This window comes from Lepisosteus oculatus, chromosome 13 (genome assembly GCF_040954835.1).
Source record: "Lepisosteus oculatus isolate fLepOcu1 chromosome 13, fLepOcu1.hap2, whole genome shotgun sequence".
Taxonomy (NCBI): Eukaryota; Metazoa; Chordata; class Actinopteri; order Semionotiformes; family Lepisosteidae; genus Lepisosteus; species Lepisosteus oculatus.
Window position 1 is genome coordinate 9,788,769 of NC_090708.1, and position 26,706 is coordinate 9,815,474.

The 26,706-nt window shown below is 35.9% G+C and overlaps 1 protein-coding gene and 1 long non-coding RNA gene across 3 annotated transcripts in view; one reads left to right on the plus strand and one right to left on the minus strand.

The window, feature by feature from the left end:
- The window catches only part of LOC138242286 (uncharacterized), a 38,687-nt gene extending 15,590 nt beyond the window's left edge, over positions 1-23,097 (plus strand). Inside the window, exons 2-3 of the long non-coding RNA XR_011191495.1 lie at positions 18,498-18,581; positions 22,890-23,097. This is a non-coding gene — a long non-coding RNA (uncharacterized lncRNA). The remainder of the gene's footprint in view (positions 1-18,497; positions 18,582-22,889) is intronic.
- The window catches only part of lpp (LIM domain containing preferred translocation partner in lipoma), a 198,717-nt gene that overhangs the window by 43,059 nt on the left and 128,952 nt on the right, over positions 1-26,706 (minus strand). For both annotated transcript variants that reach the window (XM_006637649.3, XM_015361266.2), the window contains exon 6: positions 21,264-21,962. In XM_006637649.3, the coding sequence (XP_006637712.1) occupies positions 21,264-21,962 (699 nt within the window). The remainder of the gene's footprint in view (positions 1-21,263; positions 21,963-26,706) is intronic.

Below are 26,706 nucleotides of genomic sequence, written 5' to 3' on the forward strand. Positions count from 1 at the left end.
TTTGTTTTAAGAGTATCTTGGCTTCTATATTTACAAGTCAACTATTACAAAACAGGACCAAGTAAATGCCTAAAATAAAATATTTTAATAATTAACTGGAGTTAGTTATCCATGTGCTATCAATATACATTTTATTTATTTTGCATTCTGAAAAAAGGAGAATGTTTTCTGCAGATCTCATGATAGTATCATATTATTTGTATTGATAATGATAAAAACAACAAGAATGATAGTTTTTCAAGAAACTCAACGACCTGTGCAATAGCACACATCATATGCTTACCAATAAGAAGAAAAAGCTCAACAAATTAAATAGTAAATTAACACATTAAAAGTGATAGTTTTATGATACTAACAATCTATCATGCCATTATTTTTATAACAAAAATGAAACCAAAATATATATATTTTCCAAGAACCAGCTTTCAGTTATATTTGTGTGAGAGTGCATGCATAAAGTTTTTTTTATGGTAGATCTCATAACGGAAGACAATTTCAGATATTCAGATGGTTTTAAAGATAGTCACACACGACTTCTTGTGAATATTTTGATTATTACATAAAACTTCGCAGTGATACTTCTACTTCCTTCCTTGAAATACTGCATCACCCCTATCAGCCTGTCCCACTGATTCTATTAATGTTCGCTGTGTGGTGAATCGGACATGTTGTGCTTAACGCCTGTGTCAGTGAAGCATATAGCAGGAAATAACCCTTGAGCTGTTTCAATACAATCCAGTCGCACAGGTGGCTCTTAGAAACAGCTGCACAGATGCAGCTTGTACAGGAAACAAGAGACCAGTTGGGTCACCAGTCAAAAAGATACAGTGAGAATGTTAACAGGCATTTTTCGAAAAATTGAATTTGAAGAATTTGCCATTTTCAGAGATAATGTTTTAATCCATTGGGGACGATATATTTTATAACCATTTGCTGGCCAGTGGTTCTTTTAATTTTGTATTTGAAGGGAGATAGACAGATACATTTAAATTACCTATTGACGTGAAATTAAAATGTCATTCTGTAAACTAGTATATAAATTTCAAACATGTACAGTACAGTATATGTAAGTTGCAATATGATGTTGTATGTGTTCTTATCAGGGCATAAAGTAACTTACTATAAGTGTACATCTGATGCACATTTTGTGGAACTATCCTTTACCAGAAAGGTGAATATTTTATCTGTCTAGTATGATAACAGGGACCTTGTATACTTTTTCTGGTATTTAGCTTTCTTTACCTTGAAATGAAACAGCTTCAGATATTTTTTGTAATTATGACTTGGGATGCTCCCCAATAAGTAAAAATCAAATTAATTTAATTTTCAAGGAGAAAGGTTTACACTTTTAATTGCATTTGAATTTAATGAATTACCAGTGCAAAATATGTTTAACTATAATTTAGCATCGGTTCAGTGACTTTTTGATATACTGTATGTAGAAAAATAAAATATTGAGAAAATATTGGGAATGCAACAATTTTTGTAGTTTTTCAACAGCTATATAGCAGTATAGCAACAGCAATGTTGCCAGGCATATATTTTGTATAATTTGGAGATCAAAGTTCTAATACAAAAGTGTGCCTTTTCCATCAATTACTTCACTGTGCATAGAGATTTCAAAAGGGAATGATACTGTAATTTTCATTATTACAATCATTGAAGTGCTTCAAAATGAAAAAAAAAACAACAATTTAGGATCTATGGATTTGGGTGAATTCAGAACAAGACTCAGATAAGACAATTTTCACAACCTTATCTCCAAAACTCCAATACATTCTGTAAACAACATGTAAAAACGAAACATCTGACTAGCCTGCAACTGTAAAGATGATCGTAAACACAGTAAACTAGTCACGAGTAAATGTAACAGTAATTGAAGGAATGATGGAATGATGTGCCCTGAATACAGATCAGAAGGAAGAAAAACTGTCAACACATTGGCTTTATAAAGTTCTGTAGTGTTGACATTATGGGACATTTTATAATGTGTGTTCAATCTCCTGTTGAATTGTTTAATTTGCAGCAAAAGCAATGGCACATGACATAAACATTCTGTTTAGATAGAGTAGTACGCTATCAAAAAGTGAGTCACACTAACTCTTTCTTTATCATTAGAGTAATGGGGGACCCAGATTCCTGTGACATGCAAAGTATATTAGAAGAGCTTAGTCACATGCCTTTCTGGTCTAATATGTATCCAGTATCAGCAACAGTAACAGTACTTCAGCAACAGTAGATATACTAAAAACAAAAAACAAAAAAAAATGTTGTTTTTTATTGTACCAGCATTGTTCACATAAAGTCCTTCTAATAATAGTTCAGTTTTTAAATAGTATAACCTGATAAAAGCATTGGAAAGCTGCACTTTACTTCCACCATTATACAGGACATCAAAGCACAGTTTCCTCGTCCTATTTTATTTAGATATAGAGGCTTTTTTCAAAAACCATAACAAAATGCTACAGTGTATATTTATCTAAATCCTTTTGTTAAGCCTGTTATTTAATTTGTTATTCAGTTTGTGCTCCTCCAAAAGTAAACGGTAGAAGCATTACAAGATGCATGACAGAACTATTTGAAAAGCTCTAGTTAAAGCTTTTTTCCCCCAAAATTTCAAACAAAAGGATTTTTAACAAAAAAAAAGATTAAAGATAAATATTCTTATCTACACACAATCAAAGTTTTGCTCTTCAAAAAGAGAGTCTTTAGACTGCATGCCAGGCCACACTATCATAACTTTGAAAACTGATGAAATGTCTACATTACAGCAAACTAATTCTGCCTTTAAACTCCATTTGTTCATTTCCTACTAGCTGCCATTAACTGTGATGCCTGTTGGAAACCATAAAGCACACCACATGTCTTTTGTGACAGCACAGAATAATTTTTCACACTAGTAAGTAAAACAGACTACTGGCTTTTTTAGCTCGTGTTCTACTACCCTGTTTTTGTGTGTCCGCACAAAGGACAGTAGAGGTTAATTTGTAATTACTTTTTTAAATAATTATAGATATTAAAAAGGAAAGTTTTGAGTAAACTGCCCTTTGCTTGAATATACAAGAGAAACCCTTAAACTGTTTCTTTTTGAATAACGAAAGGCTGTCAGCACAGAACAACTTGTTTACTACATTTGCACTACATTTTTCCCAACACTTTAGATGAGATGGAGCTTCAGCCATAGAGTACTGCTTTCTCTCTCACTACCAGTGCTCCCTGTGGTTTGTTGCTGCTTCTCTTGAATACAAGGTGTTCATACAGCAACAAAATGTTGAGGACCCTCTACCAAAGAGCTTTCAGCTTTTGTTCCCATCAGTTTGAATCAAAACTGCAGTGTTTCCATCTGTAAAATACAGCAAATTGGAATCGCTAGACTGTCAGGCCCATTTCGGTCACCTGCTAACTCTGAAAGAGAAAGCTACACAACATGCAAGGAAAAGCTTGCACTGTTATATTTCTCTTCAACAATGAATCCAAACAACGTACTTTCAAATAACAATATGCAGATAAAAAAGTAGAAAAAATAAGTAATTAGAATTAACAACATGAAAGCTTACTTCCGATGCCTGTACTTTCGAAACTTTTGACAACTTCTCATTTTCCAGTTGTAGCCTTAGATGCTGATGGATATACAATACTGTGCCTTTTGACAAAATGTATTATGTACAACAGAGCTTTCGGAGCTTATTTAATAGTCTGCTGGTAAGTTCTGAAAGCCAGAGTTCCTCTTGTTTTGTGACATATTATTTTCTTGTAGTTCCTGTAAAAAATGAGAAACCCTCTGGAACCATCTGCTAGACATGAATGTTCTCAAAGGACAGGGAAATATTATATATTTTCTGTATTTCTGAATTTACAGTTTAGTAGTATAAACATTATACCCCCTGTCAGCCCAAACTCTTCAATTACTAAAATCTGCAATTCTCATTTTAGAGTTTATATGCCTTTGCTCCCCCTGTAGGGTGAAAAGTAATGAAAGAAGACCTGTTTTCATATCGAAGGTGCTTCCAGAGATTTGCAAATACTGGACCTTAAGTTATCAGGAGACATGAGAAATGTGAGAAGAAAAACAAAGAGAGCTTAGGAGAGCTTTACTTATGTGTATGAGTGTTCCATACAAGAAATGCTCCTAATCCATACCCCTTTAATTGTGCATGCTTCCCTGCACTGTGCATGTTTACTGGGGGAAAACTTACTAAAAAGTGCTCTACTTTTTACTTTCTCAAAAACAGCTGTTACTTACACACAGTGCTCAAGCAGAGCATTATAATAAATCACTTGCAAGCACATTTCGTGAGATTAAATGAACCTTGAAATAAATGCTCTTTATGTACAATGCAACAATATTCTCCAAAAAAAGAGTACTGTAGTCAGCAAGGTTACCGCAAAGCCACTCTCTTATTCCAGCCTAAAACACTTTAATATGTTTCAGAACACTGGGTATGATTTTAAATATTTTTCACAGTTGTAAATCTATATAGAACCAACAGGGTTTTATCTTTGCTGATTAAAATGTAGGCATTAGAACTTCAGAAATTTGGAATTTATTTCAAATGGGGGAAATCCTTAATGCCAATTATTTTAATCTAGGAAAGTAAATGATAAACCAGTGACCTAACAAATGAGATGCACGAGAGGCACTAAAAATCCACAAAATCTTTCCTTCACAGCACAAATCACAAAGACGTCTTTCTGGGTTTAAAAGGGATACAAAAACATTTTGGGCCTAATGTCGTTTTTGCATTTCTTGAGCCAAGGGTTAGTTTTTCTCCTTTGAATTCAACTTCAATTGGTTTAGAAGAAAATTTTAAGATTCATAAAATAAAACTGATGTGTTTGCATTTGGTAAAAACAAAGGCAATTTCCGCATTAAAAGAAGAACGCTATTTGGGATTTATGTCTTGCGCTTCCAGCTCATTTAACTACAACATAACAATATCTCTTATCTTGCCTGTCTGTCCTGCACATGGTAAACCTTCTAAATTTGTATTTGCAATCATCAAACCCCATCAGAGAAAATCTACAGAAACGCAAGCTGGAGTGTTTAGTACGCAGTGCAGTGTACCTGTTAGTGAGCTGGTCTGAGGTGCTCCTTAAGTGGCACACAGCAGGAGGCAAGCCAGTTGAACAATATATGGAGGAATCAATAAAACCTGTAACCCAATAAATTGTTCTGTGCAATTAAATATGGTCTTTTCAATGAAAGAGTGAGGCAAAAACTGGTAACACTACGAGAAAGCTAACACCATGGCTTAAAACAGTGTTTCCAAGTTTCAGAACTCTCTCACCACTTAAACTAATTTCAAATAAAATGACTCCTACAGAAAAATAAAGCTGTGGAAAAACTCTGGGTTAAAATGAAATACTTTGGCTATTGTGAAAATTATCTTATTGAGAATGAGCAAGGATTTTAAACTACAGCACAACATTCAAGTGTTACAGCAACAAAGATCAGCAAAACACCAGTCACCTTCATCTGGAAAAAACACATATAGTCCCCCCCAAAAATTAAAGACATCTTCTTTTCCTTAAAAAGTTTCCATGTGTCACCCAAACAAGTTTGTTTTGCTTTCAATACATGTGTTTCTGATTTGTAGGCTAAAGTGTTTATCAACACACAGTACTAGAGCAGAAATGACTGAAAAGCTACAAACCCCATGCTGCCTTGATTACATTCTAAATGACTGCATTATTTGGAACAAACACATCCTCAAATTCAAGCCAAGGTCAGCCCTCAGAATAATCTAGAAATCATCCAAAAGTGAGGCCACAAAATACTAACTTTCTCTCTAGTAAGTACAGTATAGTTTCTACCTTAAATACATTAATTGAAAACTCTCTGCAATGAAAGGGCAAAATACATTGAATTTTAAGGCATTAAAAACAACAGTTCTTTGCAGTCACTATACACTTTGACATAAAAGGACTTGGTAGTGGTATTTTTAGCATAGTACAGAATGCACTGGCAACTTCATTCTAAATGGCTTGTCTCCAGACAATTTTATGTAGACAGTATGCAACTCCTTATTTATGTGTATGAGCTTGGTCAAATGGTTGATAGTGTACGTCCTTCTTCCTTGCAGAACATTTGAAAAGGAGACGAGGAGAGAAATGTTCATGCCATAATCCTGCTGGTCACTAAAAGCTGTAGTATTGAACTATATTTCAGTTCTTCACTTAATTTGAGGCTAGCCCTTCATGTATATAATTAAGGGAAATAAAGTTCTGTTCTCCACATACTGGTGTGTTTCAGCTTTTCAGTAACCTCACACTACAACATTTTGGAAAACCGGGACGCAGCTGAGAGTGTACTTAATTAACAAACTGCCAAAAAATAACTGAAAACGGTCAAGTAACTTGGCAGTTCCTACTGAAAACAATGCACACGTTCATGGCAATGCATGTCCTGTATATAAATCAGAGTTGAAATAATTACAACTCAATAAATCACCATAAAAACTCTCTGTTCTGTATTCAAAAAAATATTTTGGTGATATAACATCAGTACTCAAATTACCTCGGTATGTTTGGAATCAAGCGATTGCCCATTTACTGTAGGTCAAAATTCTGGTGGTTTATATCAGGGATGCAACATTTAAAATCACATCTAGGACCCCAAGAACCAAGCCTGAGAACGAATTCATTAGACAAAACCATGCATTTGCCAAGCAAACAATTATAGTCATAGAATGGTTATGAGTGGACAACCTTAAAAGCTTACTATCAAAATAATCCCTGTAATACATGGAGAAATTATATAACATACAGTACATGCTTTTTAATCAAAATGCAATGCTTTTGTGATTTTTTACTTCATTCAAAAGTCATGAACTAAAATACATATAAATTCTCATGGAGTATGCAAGGGTTGCTTCTGAAAGACCATGGCTAGTTTTAGAAAGTTCATCTATAAGGAATGCTAAAGCTACTGCATAAAATGACAGGATGCTTTAAGCTTAATCTGCCAGAAGGTGTAGCTGTTAAGCAGAGATTTTAAAGTCTACAGTTTACAAGAGAAACAGCCTGAGGAAGTAAGCATGCACATACAACACGAGAGAAAAAAAACACTGTGTGTGACAGCACTATCTTTATGGCCAACCATGTCTTAAACCTATGAAACCCTCTTGTATCACTTTGGCAGGAACAAGGCTACTGATATTAAACATCTTTGTTGTCATTTCATCAAATACAATTGGAAACGGAATAAGAACATATGTTTGTAAATTTCCTAAATTCTTAAGATTTGCTGAGAAAAATGAGAAAGAATGGTTCTAATATTAAGAAAAACAGAATGACACCACATCAATTTCACTGTGGTATTTACTAAAAAAATGTATCTAGGGCCTTTGAACATAAGGGACTTTAACAGCTTTTTTCTTGTGCGTTTAGTTCTCATCCAGCCACAGAACACAAAGCCAGTCTTCACATCTGTTATTGCTTACTTCACTAACAATACAGAACTTACTACTTTTTTATCAGTTATCAAAGGGTCAGTGGCACAACTTCTTTTTATATTCACTTAACCTGCAAATACTTATTGTATGAATGTAATTATACTGTATGTAGGAAGTTAATGGAAAGAAAACCAGCTTCCTTTATGCTAGATTTTAATTTAACATAATGCAATATTTGTGTAAATTTGCCATTAAATCAAATTAGGATAAACAATGTTCACAATATGTAATATGTGCATATGAAGCAAATATAATCTTTACCAAAAGTTTTAAATCTGCAAATTCAGCCTATACAAAAGACAAAACAAATTAAACAACTATTGAACTGTTTATGTGAGACTAGCCTGTGTGATCTAGATATTGGAACTACAGTACAGGACACTGAAAATTACATGATTTTATCACTGAAAATTGAAATTATTTTAAATTGAAGGCTGTTTACATGTTATCTTGACCACAGAAGACAAGGTCATTTGCTCTGTCACAAACATGAAATCATGTGAACAAATTGTTTGGCTTGTTAAGGTAATTTTCTGCACCTAAATTAACTTAGCTTGCAAAGGTTTTGAATAATTAGAGAATCATGCCTTTTCCATTTTTCTTTCATATTAACAATCTGTTTTCTTCTTTGTTTTTTTTTTGCTTTAAATGTGTAGATTAGGTTGCATATATAATGGATATTAACTGCTACTTCATGATTGCAAGCTTTAAAACAATAAAACTATGCAAGGGTCTGAATTCTTTGCAAGGCACTTCAAGATGCACAAACACCAGTCTCACTATACAGTATCTGCAGAGAAGTGATGATAATTCTGTAGACATACTGTAGCACCATATCTTACTCCTGCACAGTTTATAGTGCCTCATACCCTTTGAGGCACCACAAGACTCCAACATTTTTGTTGGAGAATGCTTTGCATGACAGCCACATATTAAGGCCTGTCAATTAAAACATGTTTTTTGAGGAACAGTTTACTACTGAGACAAAGCACTGATTAAATGTTATACTTGGTGAAAAGGTGAAGATATAGTAGCATTAATTATACAAAGGAACAAGTAAAGGGGTCCATACTGACAAAAGAAGAAAAGAAATGCAATGTTTCGGCTGTGGAGCCTTCTTCAAGTGTGACACTGAAACATGGGGTTTTATTTTCTTGTCTTTACAGCATGGAATGAACCTTTACTTGTTTCTTTGCATCCTATGCATGATGACGCAGCTACCTACAGCACTTAAACGATTAACTATACAAGATTTGTTTAGCTTCCCTTCTTGTTCCTGAGCATTGCAGGATAATCACACTCTTGGCACGACCAGGTCAAAATCAATTCATTACTTCTGACTTCTATCTTGCTTAAGTCAGTATTTATTTGTTTAAAAATGGGTGCTTGCAGTCAATGCCGACACTCATCTTCTACAATGAAAGAAGCAAAACTTAGATAAGTTATTTGCACTCAGTCCTCCTATTAAGTTAGACAGCAGCAAGTAATTGAAAACAGTGGCTTAACAAACAGCAACACTACCAAGAAGATGTTAAAAAATTAAATCAACCAAAACATGATTAGAGTGACTTAAATGCATTAAAGATCATAAGTAAATGCACCGTCACTGCCACATTCGGGCGAAAGAAAAACAGCAACAAGGACGGCAGTCAAAACTTTCCATTTTCTGTGACGACCAAGAGAAATTCTGCGACGTCAAATTAAATTGCACTTTAAAGTACAAACCCCCTCAGCGTAACCACGGTTACTTGGGTAGAGAGTACAGACTGTACCTTAGAGCCCTCTCTCCACCGAGAAATTGAATCTGTACTTATGTTACATTAAAATGCAAAGCCGTTTCCCCATCCTGATTTCAATAAGAAGTAATTTGCCTCAAAACGTTACTGAGGTCTCATTAGTGTTGTTTTATTTGCTAATGCTGTCTTTGCTAGCAAACAGCAGCAGTATGCATTCAAATGCTTCTTAAATAAACCAAAACAACTCAAACTACAGCCCTTTGTAATCCTTTCCTCACACTTTACAAACAAGTAGGGCCATGTTAACCATGTGCTTTCCATCCCACTAAAGCAATGAGTAAATTAACTAATAAAAACCCTGTTTAAACATATAAACAACCTAAACAAGTCAATGGTGAACTGGCAGGGAGTCCATGACTGTAAACTACCTGTGGCTGCAAAATACATTTATTTTTGTCTGGGAAATGAAATCTGCTAACAAGACGTCTAAACAGGTAATTTAATCTCTAAAATTGATATGGCAATGAAATGTTTTGTGGTTCACCAAAGTGCAGTTTCTCATCCAAGGTACTGTATAAGTCATGTAATGACTAAAAAACACATGCTGTAGTGACATTTAGAGGTATAAAATGTGCCTTTGATGAGCTCCTTGTGGGATCCAGATAACAAGTAACTGAGCTAAAACTTGAACTTGAACTTATTGCCATATGTAACCAGTACATGCACTGGAACAATGGAATTCTTACTTACAGAAAGTCTCTCGATTGTTAAAACACAAAGTGCAGACAGTGCATGAAGACAATATACAAACAAACAGTAGATAATGTACAAGTAAACAAGTAAACAGTTCCAATGTAAACAATGCATGTAGGGGTGTAACCCCGGTGTCCTGGCCAAATTTCCCCATTGGCCTTTACCAATCATGGCCTCCTAATAATCCCCCTCAATGAATTGGCTACATTAGTCTGCTCTCCTCCCCACTGATAGCTGATGTGTGGTGAGCGTTCTGGCGCACTATAGCTGCTTTCACATCATCCAGGTGGCGGCTGCACATTGGTGGTGGTGGAGGGGAGTCACCATTACCTGTAAAGCGCTTTGAGTGGAGTGTCCAGAAAAGTGCTATATAAGTGTAATTATTATTATTATTATTAATGCAGAAATGTAAATGATGCCTGCAGATGTGCAAAAAATAAAATGACAATGAGGCAGATGGCGTAGGTGTGGTCCGAGGGGCATGGCCAAATGTGCTCATGCCCAGGGTGGTGACTGTCCTTTGTGATGGCCAGAATTCTACCACGGCAGTGGTCCTCGTATAACAATTCCTTGCATTTATATGACTCTTTTCATCCTGAAGGATCCCAAAGTGCTTAATGTGTTTCATTTACACTCAAGCGCCACATTATAACCAAATCAGGTAGAGAAACAGAACTAAAGGGAATATTTACGGAGGCCATATTGCGCGAACCCAGAATGGAACTTGGCCAGGATACTGCTCTTATGAACAGTGCTAATGACCAGATATTGAGGACATCAGTTCCACAGTTGCTTTCAATGAACCGATGGCATGTCTTAATATACTGTGATCCTCATTACCATACTGGGGTGTTTGTTTGAAAATTCTCATACAAAGGGAAGAATGGCACCTACTGGTCACCAATAGCACTTACAGCAGCAACTGAGTTTTCTTTGGAGGTCTCCCACCCCAGGTCTGGCCAGGCCCAGGCTTAGTTAGCTACCAAAATCATAAAAACCAAAAATGACTGGTTGTTGCATTGGATCCAGATTAGCATAACTCACATTCATTTGGCAAAACAAGGACATCATACTGTGGCCTACCGATAATTACAATCTTCTCATATCAATGCATGATAACACAATACCTGTTTATATCAGCAATATCCAACAAAACAAGATTGGCTAGTAACAGTTTTTTGCAGGTGTGTTGCAAGATGGTAATCCACTCATTCCTAGATTCAGGAGAAGCAGATGTGGGCGTGGCTCTCAAATCAGTCAAGCTAAATTTAGGAGGTACTTAAATGTATTACTATATTTTAGAAGCTAGACTCACACATTGCTGAGTTAAAGAATGTCAGAGGCCACTGAAATGCAGTCTGTAGTCCAATGGCCTTGCAGTACAGCATTTCTAAACCTCCTAAATTGAACCAGCTTTAGAGCTACCCTTGCCCAAATATTGCGCTGAATAAGGAGGAAGGGACTGTACCTAAACCATCATCTTGCATATTAGGCTTTTTACACCATGCCTTTTCTGGTATTGCACAATAATCAGCCAGCAGAAGAAAATGGTCCTAGAGACAATCTCGCTTATAGAGTATCAATAAGTTTAACGTTACCTGAGAGGATAACAAAAAAGTTGTAACTACTGGTAATATTTTCAGATATTTTAATAAATAAGGATCACAGGATACCCCATTTGTAGCCATTGTACCAACACTGGATTTAAAACTTAAAATCCATTATTTATTAACATTTACTCAATATAAAGGCCCTCATTACTTAAAACATGTCTGAGAAAAAAGTGGCTTTCTGAAGTTTTAGCAAGACAACACTTAATAAGCAAAGAAACACAGTACAGGGTGCACTGTATAACAACAAGCAGGTGATTCATTTGGAATCAGTTCAGGTTCAATATTTGTGATTTTGGCTAAAAACACCTTTTGTCTAATGAAAGAAGTTAAGAGTCCAATTCCACACAGAAATCAAAAAAGGAGAGAAAATGTAGAACACTGCTTCTTTTCAACATTGAAACACTCTCTTCTCCTTCGCAGTAAGGATTAGCTTATAAAGAGTGAAACACATCACCTTGCACTGATAATGACAAATTTTCAATAAAGATGAACATTGAAAAAATCAAGTGAATCGATAATAAAAAGAAAAAAAACATTTAGAGATATTCTGTGCTTTCATAATTATTCCATAAAAGGAGTGTGTTTTTATCCTTAAAAGATGCAAAGAAATGAAGCAGAAAAAAAAAATATAAATAAATGGAAACTTGTAATACTTCCTTTGTTTCAAGAAAGGCAACTACAGAATTTAGGTAATGCATGTTCTGACTTTGTTTACAAGAGAACTGACAGCACTAATGTTTAACAGCAATTTATAAGGATGTACTAGCAAACCAGTTTCTTTTCTTACAGCTAAAAAAAATGTAAGTTTGCAGTACCCAAGCAAATTTAAATTAATCACATTTAATTAAGGAATCACATAAAACATGTTCATGATTAAGCTTTAAACTTTCCTATAATTAGCAACCCCATCACACAATTCAAATGAATTTTTTTTAAAAACCCTTTACTTCAAAAACATTTCAAGTCAGAAAATCTGCACCTCTTTGGTTATAATGGCTAAGCTCCAATTGACAAATTGCGTGCAACATTTATTTAATAAAGTAATCACCACAAACCTGTGTTTGAGAGATTAAAATTTAATTAGATGTCAACGCGTCTTATACAGTTCTTTGATAAATGATAATCATGTCATCACATTGATTCTTGTGTGGCCCACGTTTTAACTCCATCAAAAGACGTCTTTTTTTTTTCACAGACAACCATTGTCACTTCCACCCCTATTTGAGTGTTCAAGCTTATTAAGTTCATTAATAGAGTCACTCCTGATTATGTAAAAAACACATCTGAGGCATGCTTCCAAGTTAAGTCTCAGAAAATATGATGAAGAGGATGGGCAGCAGCCAACGACACACACACTCAAATCTAAAAACTTCATTATTGACCCGCTTTAAAGGAGCTGCCAACAAAGCAAAGATGGATATCAGACAGAAACATTCTTACAATTCAGATGGTTAAGAGTACATTGTTGCTCATTTCTATTACACTCCGATGTAACGTCCATGAGATTAGTGGGTTAATTATACACATCATTTTTTTTAATTTATTGAATTAAGCAGGATTTAAGTGATCACATTATTCATCTTATCTGTACTTGAGTTATGACACAGTTAGTCAATGCGCAGCCCAAAACAAAAAACAGCTGCATAGCAGGAGCTTTAATGTGAACAGGAGAAGGCAACATGGACATGGGCATGCCTGTATCCGAAGAAGAACACTATCACAAAGCTGGGAATTTAAGAACAACAAAAACACTACAAGTACAGTAAATGATTTATAAAATTAAAATAGATGGCAATAGGATTCTAGGGGATAACCAACACGAATTTACCAAAGGTAGGCGTTGCATAATTAATGTAGTAGATTCCACAAACAGTAGAATCATAATTATTTTATTTGCCAAGCACTTTTCATGTACAAAGAATTTACTCTGGTGTACTTGCTTATGTAAAAACATTCTGCATATACTGTACAGTGCCATACACAACAAGACAATAGACATCATTAAGACAGTGCACATATACAGTACAGTAACTAAGAATTCTGGTTAAGCAAAAAGACAGTCCTAAGAATGAATCTGTTCAATTACCAAGTGGCTCTGGTTTTCACAGACAGGTATTGTCTTCCAGAGGGAAGTTTATGAAACAGGGTGGAAACCCAGGGTGAAACCTGGGTGTTAGGCGTCATCAGCAATCTTTGACAGCCAATGACCCTTTCCGCAGAGTGAACAACGTACTGTAGTTTGCCTTTGGAGAAATCAGTTACAAAATAAGTCAGAATGCTCTCAACAGCGGCACTGTAAAACTGTATTAAAATGAAGACAGGAAGTTATTTTCAGTTGGTGCTAAAAGTACATTCTCTGCAGTGCTTGCTTTGTGAACTGGTGATATCCATGTCCCATCTAACCATATTAGAGATCATAATTCCCCAAAACTTAAAGGACTTGACCACACTCACAGCCATAACATGGATACCCAGGGGGACAGGTTTTAGAGAATATTTCCAGAAATTAACCACAATTTCCACTGTTTGACAGGTATTAGTCTTCTAATTAAGAGAATTAAGATTAAAATAAATAATAGATTAATAAATAAATCTTCTGTAGTGAAGCAACAAAACAGCCTAACAATGTCAAGATGCATAAAAGTGTAGAATTTAAATCAAGAGCTGATAACATTGTACAATGCAATAGCAAGAAATCACTTATAATATTGTGTACAGTTTTGGTTAAGGCACTGCTGCTTTAAAATCACTACAAAGAAAAGCAAGCAGGTTTGTTCCCGGGCTCAAAGGAATGTCCTTTCTGACAGGCAAAAAGAACTGAATCATTTTGGTTTTGATGTGAGAAGACTACAATAGGACCCAATAAAATTATTCAGAGCCCCCAAAGGCACTGGCAAAGTGAACTTTACAACTTCTTCAAAATTAACAGCGAAACAAGAACCAGAGAGCACAAATGAAAACCAAGGGGAACTACTTTTAAAACTGAGAAACGGAGCAGGGAACGATCCACCTAGCTATGATGTTAAAGCCAATACTCCCACTTATTTAAAAAAAAAGGCTGGGTTTGATCCTTGGATGAACTAATCAAATGAATTGGATGAGCCTAATTTTCACACTTCACACTTGCAAATATTTTTATGATCTTATATTTTAAGTACATACCCTTATGATGTTAAAATGGATTGCTTCCTCCATAGTGCATATGTACAGTAAGGTTGGGTATCTTGTCCATTTTACAGGATACAGACACTTACATATTTACTATGGTAGGAACAATCCTTTCCTAACCACAGCACACGTGTCCTTTTAGTACAAAACAAGGCAGACAGTAGACACAGTAAAGAGGTAAAGATAATAATTATTTACAATAAATTAGTCTTTAGAAAATAGTTCTCTGTTTTGTAGGACCTCTCGAAATCCTGCTACTTGGCAAGATACACTTTTCAATTTTTAAATGGGAGGTTTTAGGGATGTTTTTCTTGGGTCCTTGTATTTTAACTGGGAAAATTCCAAAAATGTTCACCACAATAAAATCCAGTGTTGCATAGGGGCAAAACAAAAACAGTGTAAGAAAAAAGCACAAAACTCATAAGAAAGTATACGTTCCCAGGTGGGTTTCAAGAGATCAGTGCAACTTTGGACACATAATTATAAATCCCTATATGACGGATGATCAAATTCAATCTCTGATCATGACAGGGAAGTAAACAGAAAAGTAATTTAGAAGTGTCCCAGTACAAATTTCCAAATTTTCTCTGGGATTGATAGAGTTTCAGGGAAATAAAAACAAAAAACAAAAAAGTACATGTCAAACTTGTCCAAATAGAGAAACTTCAACTGCAAATCACAAAATTGCACATCATTATTAAAGCACCAACCCAGTGTTCCAACCCAGCGGTATCCTCTTCAGGAAATAATGAAGTGGGTAACACCTGTTGTGGAATGTCATGTAAAAAAAAAGGTTTTCTTCAACAATAGTTTACATGTAAATGTTGCACAATTCTGAGAGAAATGTATATAATCTTGAAATGTTAAACACCTATCTAAAACACCTGCAAGTAGCACTGCAAGGTACAGTTAAAGGAACTGAAGAGTCAAAATCAGGAGCATAAGCTCTTATGTTCAGTACTTGAAGATAAAAGCAACAGCCATTAATGTGAGAGTGAATGAGGGAAAAGCAACTTCAAATAGTATTATCAGGCTGAACTATGGACTGTTTCACTCCATTTGACCAGCTTGAAGTCAAAGTTCAAGTCCCTCCCGTAGCATGAAAAGATTAACCAAGAATTTCATGGTTAGTTACTAACTTGAGACCAGGTAGATCATTGCTTAACAAAACAGTGAAGGTGTGTGGTGGAATTACTCTTTAAAAAGTTGGATTTTCAAAATGAGGATCTTTTTGTAGCTCTATCCAGCATCAGACCAAGTATTAAAAAATATATATTCACTTGAATGCTCACATTTTAAAATGTTCTAAATAAATGTTACTGTATTTTTCACAATATTAGTGCTGATTATTTTAAAATCATTTTGTGTGCTTCAAAACCTTTTGGGAAGTTTTTGCTGTGAGATGAAAAAGTCTGCAAAGCACTGCTCAAGACAACAGGCTCTAGCAAAGAAATACTGGGTCAAAAAGCGAACTGATTATTACTTCAGAAAGACAAGACAAATCACAATATCATGGCTCTGTCTGTTTGACAGCAGCAACTGACCTTCCGGGGGTTTAAAAAAATGCTTTAAGGGGTTGAGCAATATCGCAATAATCCCCTGTCAAATGTCAGTCAAGCTCGGCAATAATACAAATCATCATCCAGCTTAGCCTTTCCCCAATTTAGGGTGTCAAGAGACTTAAAGAAATTGTTAAATTAACCATCAGCCATGAAATCCTTAATTTTCATAAAAAGATCAAAAGCATGTGGATTTGGGTAATTAAGCCACTGTAAGCCATAGTTAATGTTAAATGCCATGTCCACACTTCAAACTAGGACAGGATCCAATGACACTGAAGGTTGAACTGGATACCCAATGACACTGTGCCTAGTGTAGGCTAACAGTAACTGACAAGTGTCAATTACATCTTTACAACACTATCCTTATGCAACTATGTGTTGCAATACTCAGCTTAATACTCAGCTTAAAGCTATGTCCCTGCTCAACAGGTAAGAGGTACTACTCTATGGAATATTCAATGTATAGTACAATGGAATAGTCAGTTTTTAATTGGTGCAAAATCATACCAAAGCAACCCATTCAGGGATCTTTTAAAGGGGCTATGACTCTTCATTAAGCCCCAGGACATGCTATAGAATGCAGTCTTATAGTGAACAGTAGTCCACCCAGGGCTATTCAGGACAATACAGGACATCAAGGAATCAAAACTGTTTATGCTAATGTTAATAACAATGTTCCACAGAGTTCATTTTAAATGCAACCTTTTGGGTTTTCTGAACACTGCAACTCCTGTAACTTGACAGGAACTTGCCAGCTTGCATTGAAGTCAGTGGCAGATGTGTCCCTCCTCCAATTGGCATCAACTCTCCTGTAAGACACTGTGGATCTTGCAGCGCATCAGGAGATGAACGGCTTTGACAGATGCATATGTCACCCATACTGTACTGTATGTGCAGGTCCTCATTCTCTCCATGCAGCCCAGAATGCATGCAGCCCGTAATGGCAAAACAAGCATGAAACAACAGGCGACTCAAAACTGAGTGGGTACATAAAGACTCTATATTACATTTAATTTTAAATAGAGTTCTTTGTTAGCACTGCAGAAAGAAAGCACACAGAAACTGTAACAAAACTAGATTTCTTTAAAGAATTTTAGATATTAAGAAATTAATTAGGTTAGGATTATTTGTTGAGGATCATAAATACAATGCATATAACACTTGTCATGACAATAAAGAGAGGAAAGAATGACAACACGTTCATGCACACAGTATACTGCCAAATTCCAAATGACAATATACAGTACTATGGTAAACCTTTATTAGGCTTAGTACAGAAAAATTAAAAACTGTTATTAAAAATCAAATAGAAAAAACATTTGCTTTAAATGGAACACTACCAGAAGTAAATATCTCACAAAAGTGTGTCCAGACAAACATCATCTTTGGCAATAACAATCTATTAGGAAACACTACCATAATATCAGTCAAAATTGAGGACATTTCTGCAAACTTGGCAGAGATGAGAAACAGAGAAAACTATTTTTTTTATTTAGTGTTAACAATCCTGGAATGTAATAATTTTTTTTTTCAGCAAAAGAAAGTTACAAAAACTAATAGTATTTTTATTTAGGTAAAATCATTTTCTCCAGAAATAAACATTATAAACAAAAATGTTTTTCAGGTGTGCTTAATTTTTCAGGCAGATAAGGAAATAAGGAAATATAAATAATGGTAAGTACTTTTCCTTGGTGATATTCACCTTACAAATTGTAGCTCTACCTTAAAAGTTGCTGCAGCTTTACATTAATTTTAATGTTTTAAATTGATCTTTGAAGCAAGGGAACAACAAAAGAAAGACACAACTTCTAGTTAGCTTTCATACCCAGTCTTATATGATGCCATAATGAGGCTGAGCATTTCACTTCTTTACAGAGGTACAGGTCATATGAGCCAATTACAGAGATATGTAACCATATTTTGTCTTTCAGTAACATAAGTTACTCTTTCTTTAGTTCTCTGGTAGAGGGGTTTAAAGGGAATCATCTGGCCATCACAATCTCCAGATTTGATGAGATCCGGAACTAAACAAATGAGATAAACAAACGCTGTTCTCCCCCTTCCCTCAGCAATGTCCTCACTCCTGTAAACAGGGTTTGTTGCAGCCTCCAGAAGAGAGACATCCATATACTTGTGTCTTCTCCATGTCCCAGTTCTGCAAATGTGGAAGCCAAATGGGGATTTTTCTAAATGATGTTCACTTCATTTTAGCAGACCCACAAAGTGGATACTGTTATGCCATGAGAAGCTCTCAAATTCTGCAACCTTGTGCCCTGGACTCATCAGTTTTGCTGTGTAAGTATTCGTAATATTTTCTTGTTCCCTTTGTTCACTTGCTTTGTTCACTTCAATTACTGAATTTTTAGAAGCAGTGTCTACTGTTAAACTGGCTGCTTCAGTACATCTTCGCATTTTGGTTAGGAATCGTATTTTTAATTCGGGAACAGCAAAGATACCCTGTCATATTGTGTCTCTGCCATCGGTGATGGTTTGCCAACCCAAATGAAATTAAAGCAGACAGTAGAAGCTCGGGTGCCAGTTACTATACCAGCACACCACTCATGTGAGGGAACAAGTAAAGGTTTATTCCATGATGAAAAGAAAAGAGATGGTGAACTAAATGTTTCTTCATTTATACTGGACGTTAGTTTTTCTCTGGCCCAGCCAAGACAGAGTGTAAGAGCTGGAATGAAAATTTAGTGAGTGAACAGAACATGTGAAGATGTGCTCTCATCATCAAATAAACATGCCTCTTTTCTGGCAGCTGCATGCAATGCTACAGTATCTTCTAAAATGCCAGCCTTATTTCCAAATCTAGCATTTTACTTTTATAAAACAATATTCTTGCCAGGTAATTGGGGTGCTGATTGCATACACACTTAAACGATAAACCTACATTTTTATCACTTCCCATCTTAAACATTATGTAACATAAATGTTGTTGCTATCCTATTCCATTAGTTAGTAAGGTCTGGAGACTTCACCTCCTTTTTTAGTTGAAAATCCAAGGCCAATTCAGAAAGATGATAAATGACTAGGTTTACTTTGTTAATGTAAATATACTGGGACTGAAACCGCTGTCTCTAGCAAATTGTCGATTTTTGTTTCACACTATATTAATTAGTTTCTTTAAACATAAAGACGTTTAATGTAATTTGGTATTTAATTTCTGATTAGTAAAACACAGCCCTAGATGAACTATTCCCAAAGGCTGCATAGTACTGTTTGTATTTGTGCAAGCATAAAATCCTCGAATTAACTGATACTCGTGGGCCTTATGCTTTCCAGAGACTGCAGAAGACTGAAGCGTATTTTAAAAAGACCAACTGCTAGAAGCTGTCAATGAATAAACTAAAGGTCTACAGATTAATTTACTGCTGTTCAAAATTAAATGGAATTTTCTGTGAAGTCAGATGCACAATATTTTGATGCTAAACAACATTAGAGGTACAATTAATTAATATACAATTTCACTATTTCTTCTTAGAGTCTTCAGGCTCTTCTAAATTCTAATGATTTCAATTACTAAAGTTACCATACTTTTTTAATTAGGTAAATGAGACACAGGGAGCATCTTAAATCACTCCACTACAGATCATTAAAATCATTCCTCAAGATCAGTCAGTCAGAAGGATATAAGATTTCATCCACTTCTTACAACTGCCTGCCACTTTAATATTATGATCTAGGTTCTAATGAGAAGAGTTATAAATCTCATGCCTCAGATCTCATAACTTGACAAGTAAAACTTAGCATTTAAAAACAAGTAAAAAAAGCATTTAAAGAACACTGTCAGAAAATAAATTCTTGAAAACATTAAAAAAAATTAAAATGCCTTGTGGTAGTATTTAGTTGAAATTCTATACAACAGATTTTGTGACCTAGAATTTTCCTACAGGGAAAGACAGAGATATAACTGAATAGAGAATGCTGACCATGAGTTTTACGAGAGCCAAATAGCTAACCTTGGGTTTTCAGCAGTTCAGGCTTATTGTGCCACCTGAACAATATCCTTTACAAAACTTGTTACGGGCCACACCCAAAGACTGTGAACGATTAAGGCTTGTAAGTTTAGCCTGAAAGTGTCAAAAATTATCACAACCTATTTTGCACATATCTGTAAAAATGTAGCTGTTTCTATTGCCAAATCACTGTTATCTTAAAAGTACAATGCTATTTTCATTAACCCACTGACATCTAAATATTGTTCACAAATGTAAAACTTGAAATGTCACCTTTAACTGCAGAATAAGAAGACTGTAACAAGGTAGATGAAAAGGTTATATAATTAAGGAACCAATTGCAGACCTAGTATGCTTGCAAAGATAACACATTATAAAAAATCTCTTTCCTTCTCATATGCAGTCAATGTAGGTTGATTATAGAAGTGTATAACTGTTTTACAATGTTAAGATTACACAGAACTACTATTTAGTTCTGTACATTTATATATTTATAAAGCAGACATAAAATTGACATTTACTTTGTTAATGAAATATATATTTTATCTTTTGTTTCAGCCTTTTTAAACATACTTCCACATGGAAAGGACGCTTCTCAATGAAAATCCATTCATATGCATACAGCTTATGTTCTGCCACTTTAAAAAAACTCAGAGCTAGTTCCACTTCAAATACCTCTTCAGAAACAAAACAAAAACAAGAAAAATGTATTCTGACAGATAAAACCCAGCATGAAATGAGGACAAAACAAGCACTGATTCTTGAGATGGATATCCAAAACAGTTCAAAGCTTTTCACCTGCTCACGACTTCTATCGGTGCACTGATCGTTAAGTACTAAAGTTATGTAGTGAAGTCAAAAATGTAAAAAAAAAGTAGATATTGCAGTAACTGATATAACTTCATATCAAATAAGGAATTCAAATAAGGCCATACAGACTCCTAGGAATGGGCTTATGTATTACATATATCATAAGGAATCTACAAGGAATTTCCAAGGAGAGGTAGAGGCCTACCTTCTGTGGAAGTCCAGGAGCTGATCCATACTGAATCATGGGTGAAGGGCCCATGGCCTGTGGTGGGTCAGTGATGTAGGTCTTCTTAGGAGCAGGAGGTTGGTACCCTGGGCCAGTGGCAGAAGTCGGGTAATGGGGTTCTGGTCTCCAGGTGTTGTGACCTCCATATGCAGGACTCTGCATCCCCACTCCTTGGTAGTGGAGATCAGGGTAAGCTCTTGGAGGTGGAGGAGCGTACCCATGGGTCAGCTCAGGCTGACGGCCCGGCTGGGGTGGCCCATAGGCAAAATCTGGACCACGGGGTTGGGTGGCCATGTACTGAACTGGAGCTTGGGAACGAGCTGGCTGCTGGGGATACTGCTGTTGGTGGAAAGCAGGGGACAAGCCCTGGGTGGGCTGAGGACCTTGAGGCATGTAGTGAGGGCTGGGCTGGGCCGTCTTGACCTGCACATTGAAAGTCGGCCGGCTGGGAGTGGAGGCGGTCGTATAGGAAGCTGGGACAGGCTGAGGCGGGGGTGTGGGCTGCGGTTTGGGCATTGTGGGGGAAGCAGCAGGGGGCTGCGTGGCAGCCTGAGGCTGAGGCTTCGCAGTCGATTTCTTCGTGGCTGTCAAGGGTGGCTGGGTTGGAATGACCATCCGTTTGTGTCCAGTGACAGGTGTGGATGAACTGGATGTGGTCACTGGGGTAGTCCCATAGTTCTGAAAAAGAGATAAAGAAAGCAACATTTGAAATTTAAATACTGTAGGTTTAACAGGGGAGAGGGGCTTTACAGAAACAGTCCGAATGGGAAGCATATCTGGACAAGGGCACTCCTCTACAGTGATTTATTCCATGTAGATGGTAGATGTAATTTCAGAACTTCCCTGAACATTCCCTTCAGCTCTGGAGACTAAAAACAGGACTTTTTCCTTCTCAGCATTTCTAACCCTAAATCCACCAAGATTAAATAAATACATTGACTTCTTAAAACCCCATATAAACATGAAAATAAATCTAAGACATTTACAAAATATTACATCACAGCATATTTTGCACCTGTCATAAAACAGGGATATTTCAGGACTATACACCAATGTTTTTGCAAATCTTACATGAATATACTGTATATTTATCTTTATGTACACTATCATACAATCGTTAAGAGCTTCTGGCACAGGTCGAAGCATAAATTACCAACAGGAGCTGTTGCATGCCTGCTGGAAGTTATCTATATGATGCTGTACAGCTAAATTAATTAGCGTGATGTCTTAGTTTCAGGAAAGCATTAAACACTGCTGTAACAAGCCCATAACCTATGGAGCTGAGAATACATTTCAGTGGCAAAATCATGGTGAAGGATTGTCAAAAAATACAGAACACTAGGACTACCACACCACCTCAACTTCCGTCTTATGCGAAAAAAAATAATAGGTGCTCAATTCATTCTCATTACAGGAATAGCATAGGCATTAATTTTTGACTGCTTCTAAACGTATGCAGTCATCCTGAATGGTATATGCAACTTTTGTTTTTCATTCTCTTCCGTATCTTGTATTAGGCAATTCGGATATTACCTTACCTGTAATTCATACATTCAATCATGACACATTACAGACAACTAACAGCTGCTCTCTATTCCTTTATAGGAATGTGCTGGCTAACACCTCAGGAGTTTCATAAAAAAAAGTTATGACCAACTGAAAACAACAACAACTACAACAAGGCAACCTAAAATAATAAAAATATTATTTGACTGAAAACTGATGAAAAGAGATACCCACTGCAACAGCAAACTTCAACATGGGTATACTGTATTAAGCCAATTTTGCAAAAATAAAGCCTACAACAAGGTTATATCTATGACTGATGTCAGTAATGTGTTCTAGTATAAAAAACATACCACTTATATTGCAGATCAATATCTAAAATATATAAAATATTACGACAATGAATAAACCCAAACTCCCTAGAGTGATTCTATCTGTTAAAAAGCTATAGACTACTAACTAACTCAAATATGGCTTCCAAATGATAACTCCAAACTAACTGACTCTCAAAAGCAGTTAATCAGCTACTGGTTTTCAGAGTGCCTGTGCTACACATTCTCATGAAGACTTATTTTATTATTTTACCTATGCACAACTGCACACAAAAGAATGGTGAGCCCATTAATTCTCCAGGAGTCCCTGACAGGAACACATACTTTCATACTCTAAGGCATTAAAACACTTTATTAAGGCAGTTGGAATCTTGTGATACTGTGACATCAGATGAAGTCTAGTAACTAAAATAAAGCTTGCAGCCTGCTTATTTCATGCTCTGCAGCACAAATGATTTTCTATTGGTACTGTGCATGGTTTCTATGGTTTTAACTATTAGTACAGGCAACCATGTTGAAAGAAAATAGTGCTGGACTTTAATAAGCTAATAATCTATGTCTATCTATCTAAAATCACAGTGAACTGTACTCTTATAAGGTCACCTGTTTTGATTTATTGCAATCTGGGAATTATAAAAAATCTCTAATAAATATAATAATCCCTTGCATTTATATAGAGTGTTTATTATTTCATAGAATCCCAAAATGCTGCATATACAAGAGGGGATACACTTCATACACCATTGAACCAAATCGTCCACCTGGGTCAGACAAGCCCACTATACAGCTGATCAAGTTGAAAGGTGAGAGTCCAGGATATGCAAGCTTGAGGTAGAATTTAACCAGTAGCCATAGTCAACACTAAGAGGGCAATAGGATTTTTAATAACTGAGGAGTCAGAACCTCATTTTAAAGTCTAATCTGAAGGCCGGCACCCCATACAAGACAATTATCCCAGTCATCATCATGAGTCTTAGGTAGGGAAATCACAGTCCTTGGGAAAGAGCGCCGACTAATCCAGCAACACCACTTACGGCAGTATCTTAAAGGCCTCCCTTCCTAGTACTCACCAGCTTCTGAGTTCTGATGAGATCAGGCTGCAAGTGAGGGAACAATTCCCAGGGGACAATTTAGAGTAGCCAATCAAATCCAGCTTGCAAGCCTTTCTTCAGAAACTGGAGAACCACACGAAAAGCCATATAAACACAAATGGTGAAACGCGCTTACGAAAGAGGGCTTTAATACCCTTGAACTTGAAGAGGATCAATGTACTCTGCACTGCATATTGTGCAATGCCATTTGGGCTACTATTATTAAAGACAAGCATTATAGCCAAGACCAAAGCCTTCTGACCAATGAATAACTCATTCTGATTCTCTAACAAAACAGGCTTCGCTAGAAAATAATGTGATGAAGGTATACTATCCGAAGATAATCCATGATAACAATTTTAACATTTTTCCCAAATGTTTGAAATTGTTATAAGGTTCCTTGATAAAAAAAAGTAGTTATCTCCATAGATTTCATTAACCTAGGACAGTCTTTCCAGGTTATTGCCTGGAGCCAAAAATTCAATTACTGGTTTTATTGCAGGATAAGTACAAAGACTTGATCTTGTATTGCCATGATCATTTTTCAATTAGAGGATATGCTTCGCAAAGATTTGTTAAAATGCCTAATGTTCATAAGCATATTTTATGTTGCTTGCTCCCAGGCATTGGATATGCCATATGAATGAATGTGAATATGGTGTTAAGAGTGATTCAGTTTCTGAAATCCTTTATAAATTTAATTTATGCAAGAAACTTTATCAATCTTGAAGGAACAAAACAATTAATAAAATGCAGTCTCTTAACATAATGACCTGCTTTAAAACAGGATCAAATGTTTTTGACATCAGAAAGCATTACTAATGCATAATACTTCACTCCAAATCAATTTATAAAATCACAGTGACACGACAATCTGTACAATGGTAACTCGTCTTCCATGAAGGTTGCCTTAAAAGTACAGTAGGCAGTTTTCTGAAATAACGACCATGTGTGATGTCCATTAGCAGCAAAACAGGCCACACTGCACTGTGATACTGAATGGATAAGAGTTGAAAAGACAGCCTGAGGTATCATATTGCACTTGCACCCAAGGAAGGTCTTTGCTTGCCAAAGATTCTGTGGCAGTGAATGATACTGCAGACAAAGTCCAAGTACATCTCAGTGGTGTTAAATCTATTCTAGGTGACAAGACTGGCCAGAAAAGGGATGGGATATTTTAACCCCTGAAGGTACTGCATACACACTCCAGCAGCATGATGCTGCATGTGCTGTCATGCTGGCAGATGTGCAGAATGTGATGATGTCTGAAATAAAGCTCCAACAATCCTGGACAAAAATACAATTAAATAATTTTGTCAATAATCATTTACCTGAAACACTGCCATAGCTGTTCTTTCTGTTGTGTTTTGCATATGTGCTGGTAGGCAGCTATTGATGGCACAGAATAACCAGAGAAGAGAAGATCTCTAAAGATTCCCATCTGGTGCTCACACACCCCTGTAATACACGTTTTGATAGTGTACTCTTAAGCCATCCAACTCTTTAAAAATGGCTCGGTTTAATTTAAAATGTATTGAAGCAAGTTAACAGCCCCTGTTTTATCACTGCAAAGAAATGTTCAAAGCGAGACATGTAGGTGGGGAATGGTGAGTCAGAAATAACTTTTTTTAAGTAATGGTATTTCAAAGTCTTATCAATGTTAAAACAATCTGCATTAGAACATCATGAAACCCTGAAAGTCAGAAATGAACTGATACTCCTATTTCCTGAACTGCTCACAAAGGCTTTGCCAACATCCTAAATAAATGAAAGAGTTAAAATTTCCTGTACATGTGGTGGAACAGAGAGGGCACAAATACAGTGTGATGCTCTGCAGTCTGAAGATGATGACAGATTTATACAAATGAAACACCATCTTTTCTTTCAGTCCAGAATGATTTTAGCAGGGAATGGTTCAGATGAATAAAGTAATAACAATGTCAGTACTAGGATGTGTAACAAGTTGTAAGGAATTAGATAAATAAACTTTTAATGAAAAGTAAAAAAGGCATTAGTGGGTTCCTATACCTATCTTAACAGACAGATTGTATTGCATACAGTATGCATTCAATTCAAGTATTGCTACAACGAACTCCAATAATAATTGTTTCCCAATAATAAAAAAACATGAATAGCAATCCTACTTATTAAAGTTAAATAACACTTCTGAGTCAATTAAACAAATTAATTTTAAAATCTTTATTTTGAAGGAGACAAATGTATAGACAAATGGACGAAAGTCATTGGAATTTGCCAAAAGATGAAAAGTATGAAGAAAAACTCATTCATAACAAGAGCAGAAAATCTGAATGAACCAAAATCAACTATTTGTAATATACTGTAGAAAGAAAATGGTATTATTAGTTGTCAGCCATGACTGGGTCGGCCAAGAAAAACATTTTCAGTTGATAACAGAAAAATTATCAGAGCACTCAAGGAAAACCCTAAAACAACGGTCAGGGAAATTAACAACCTCCAGAGTGCAGGGGTGAA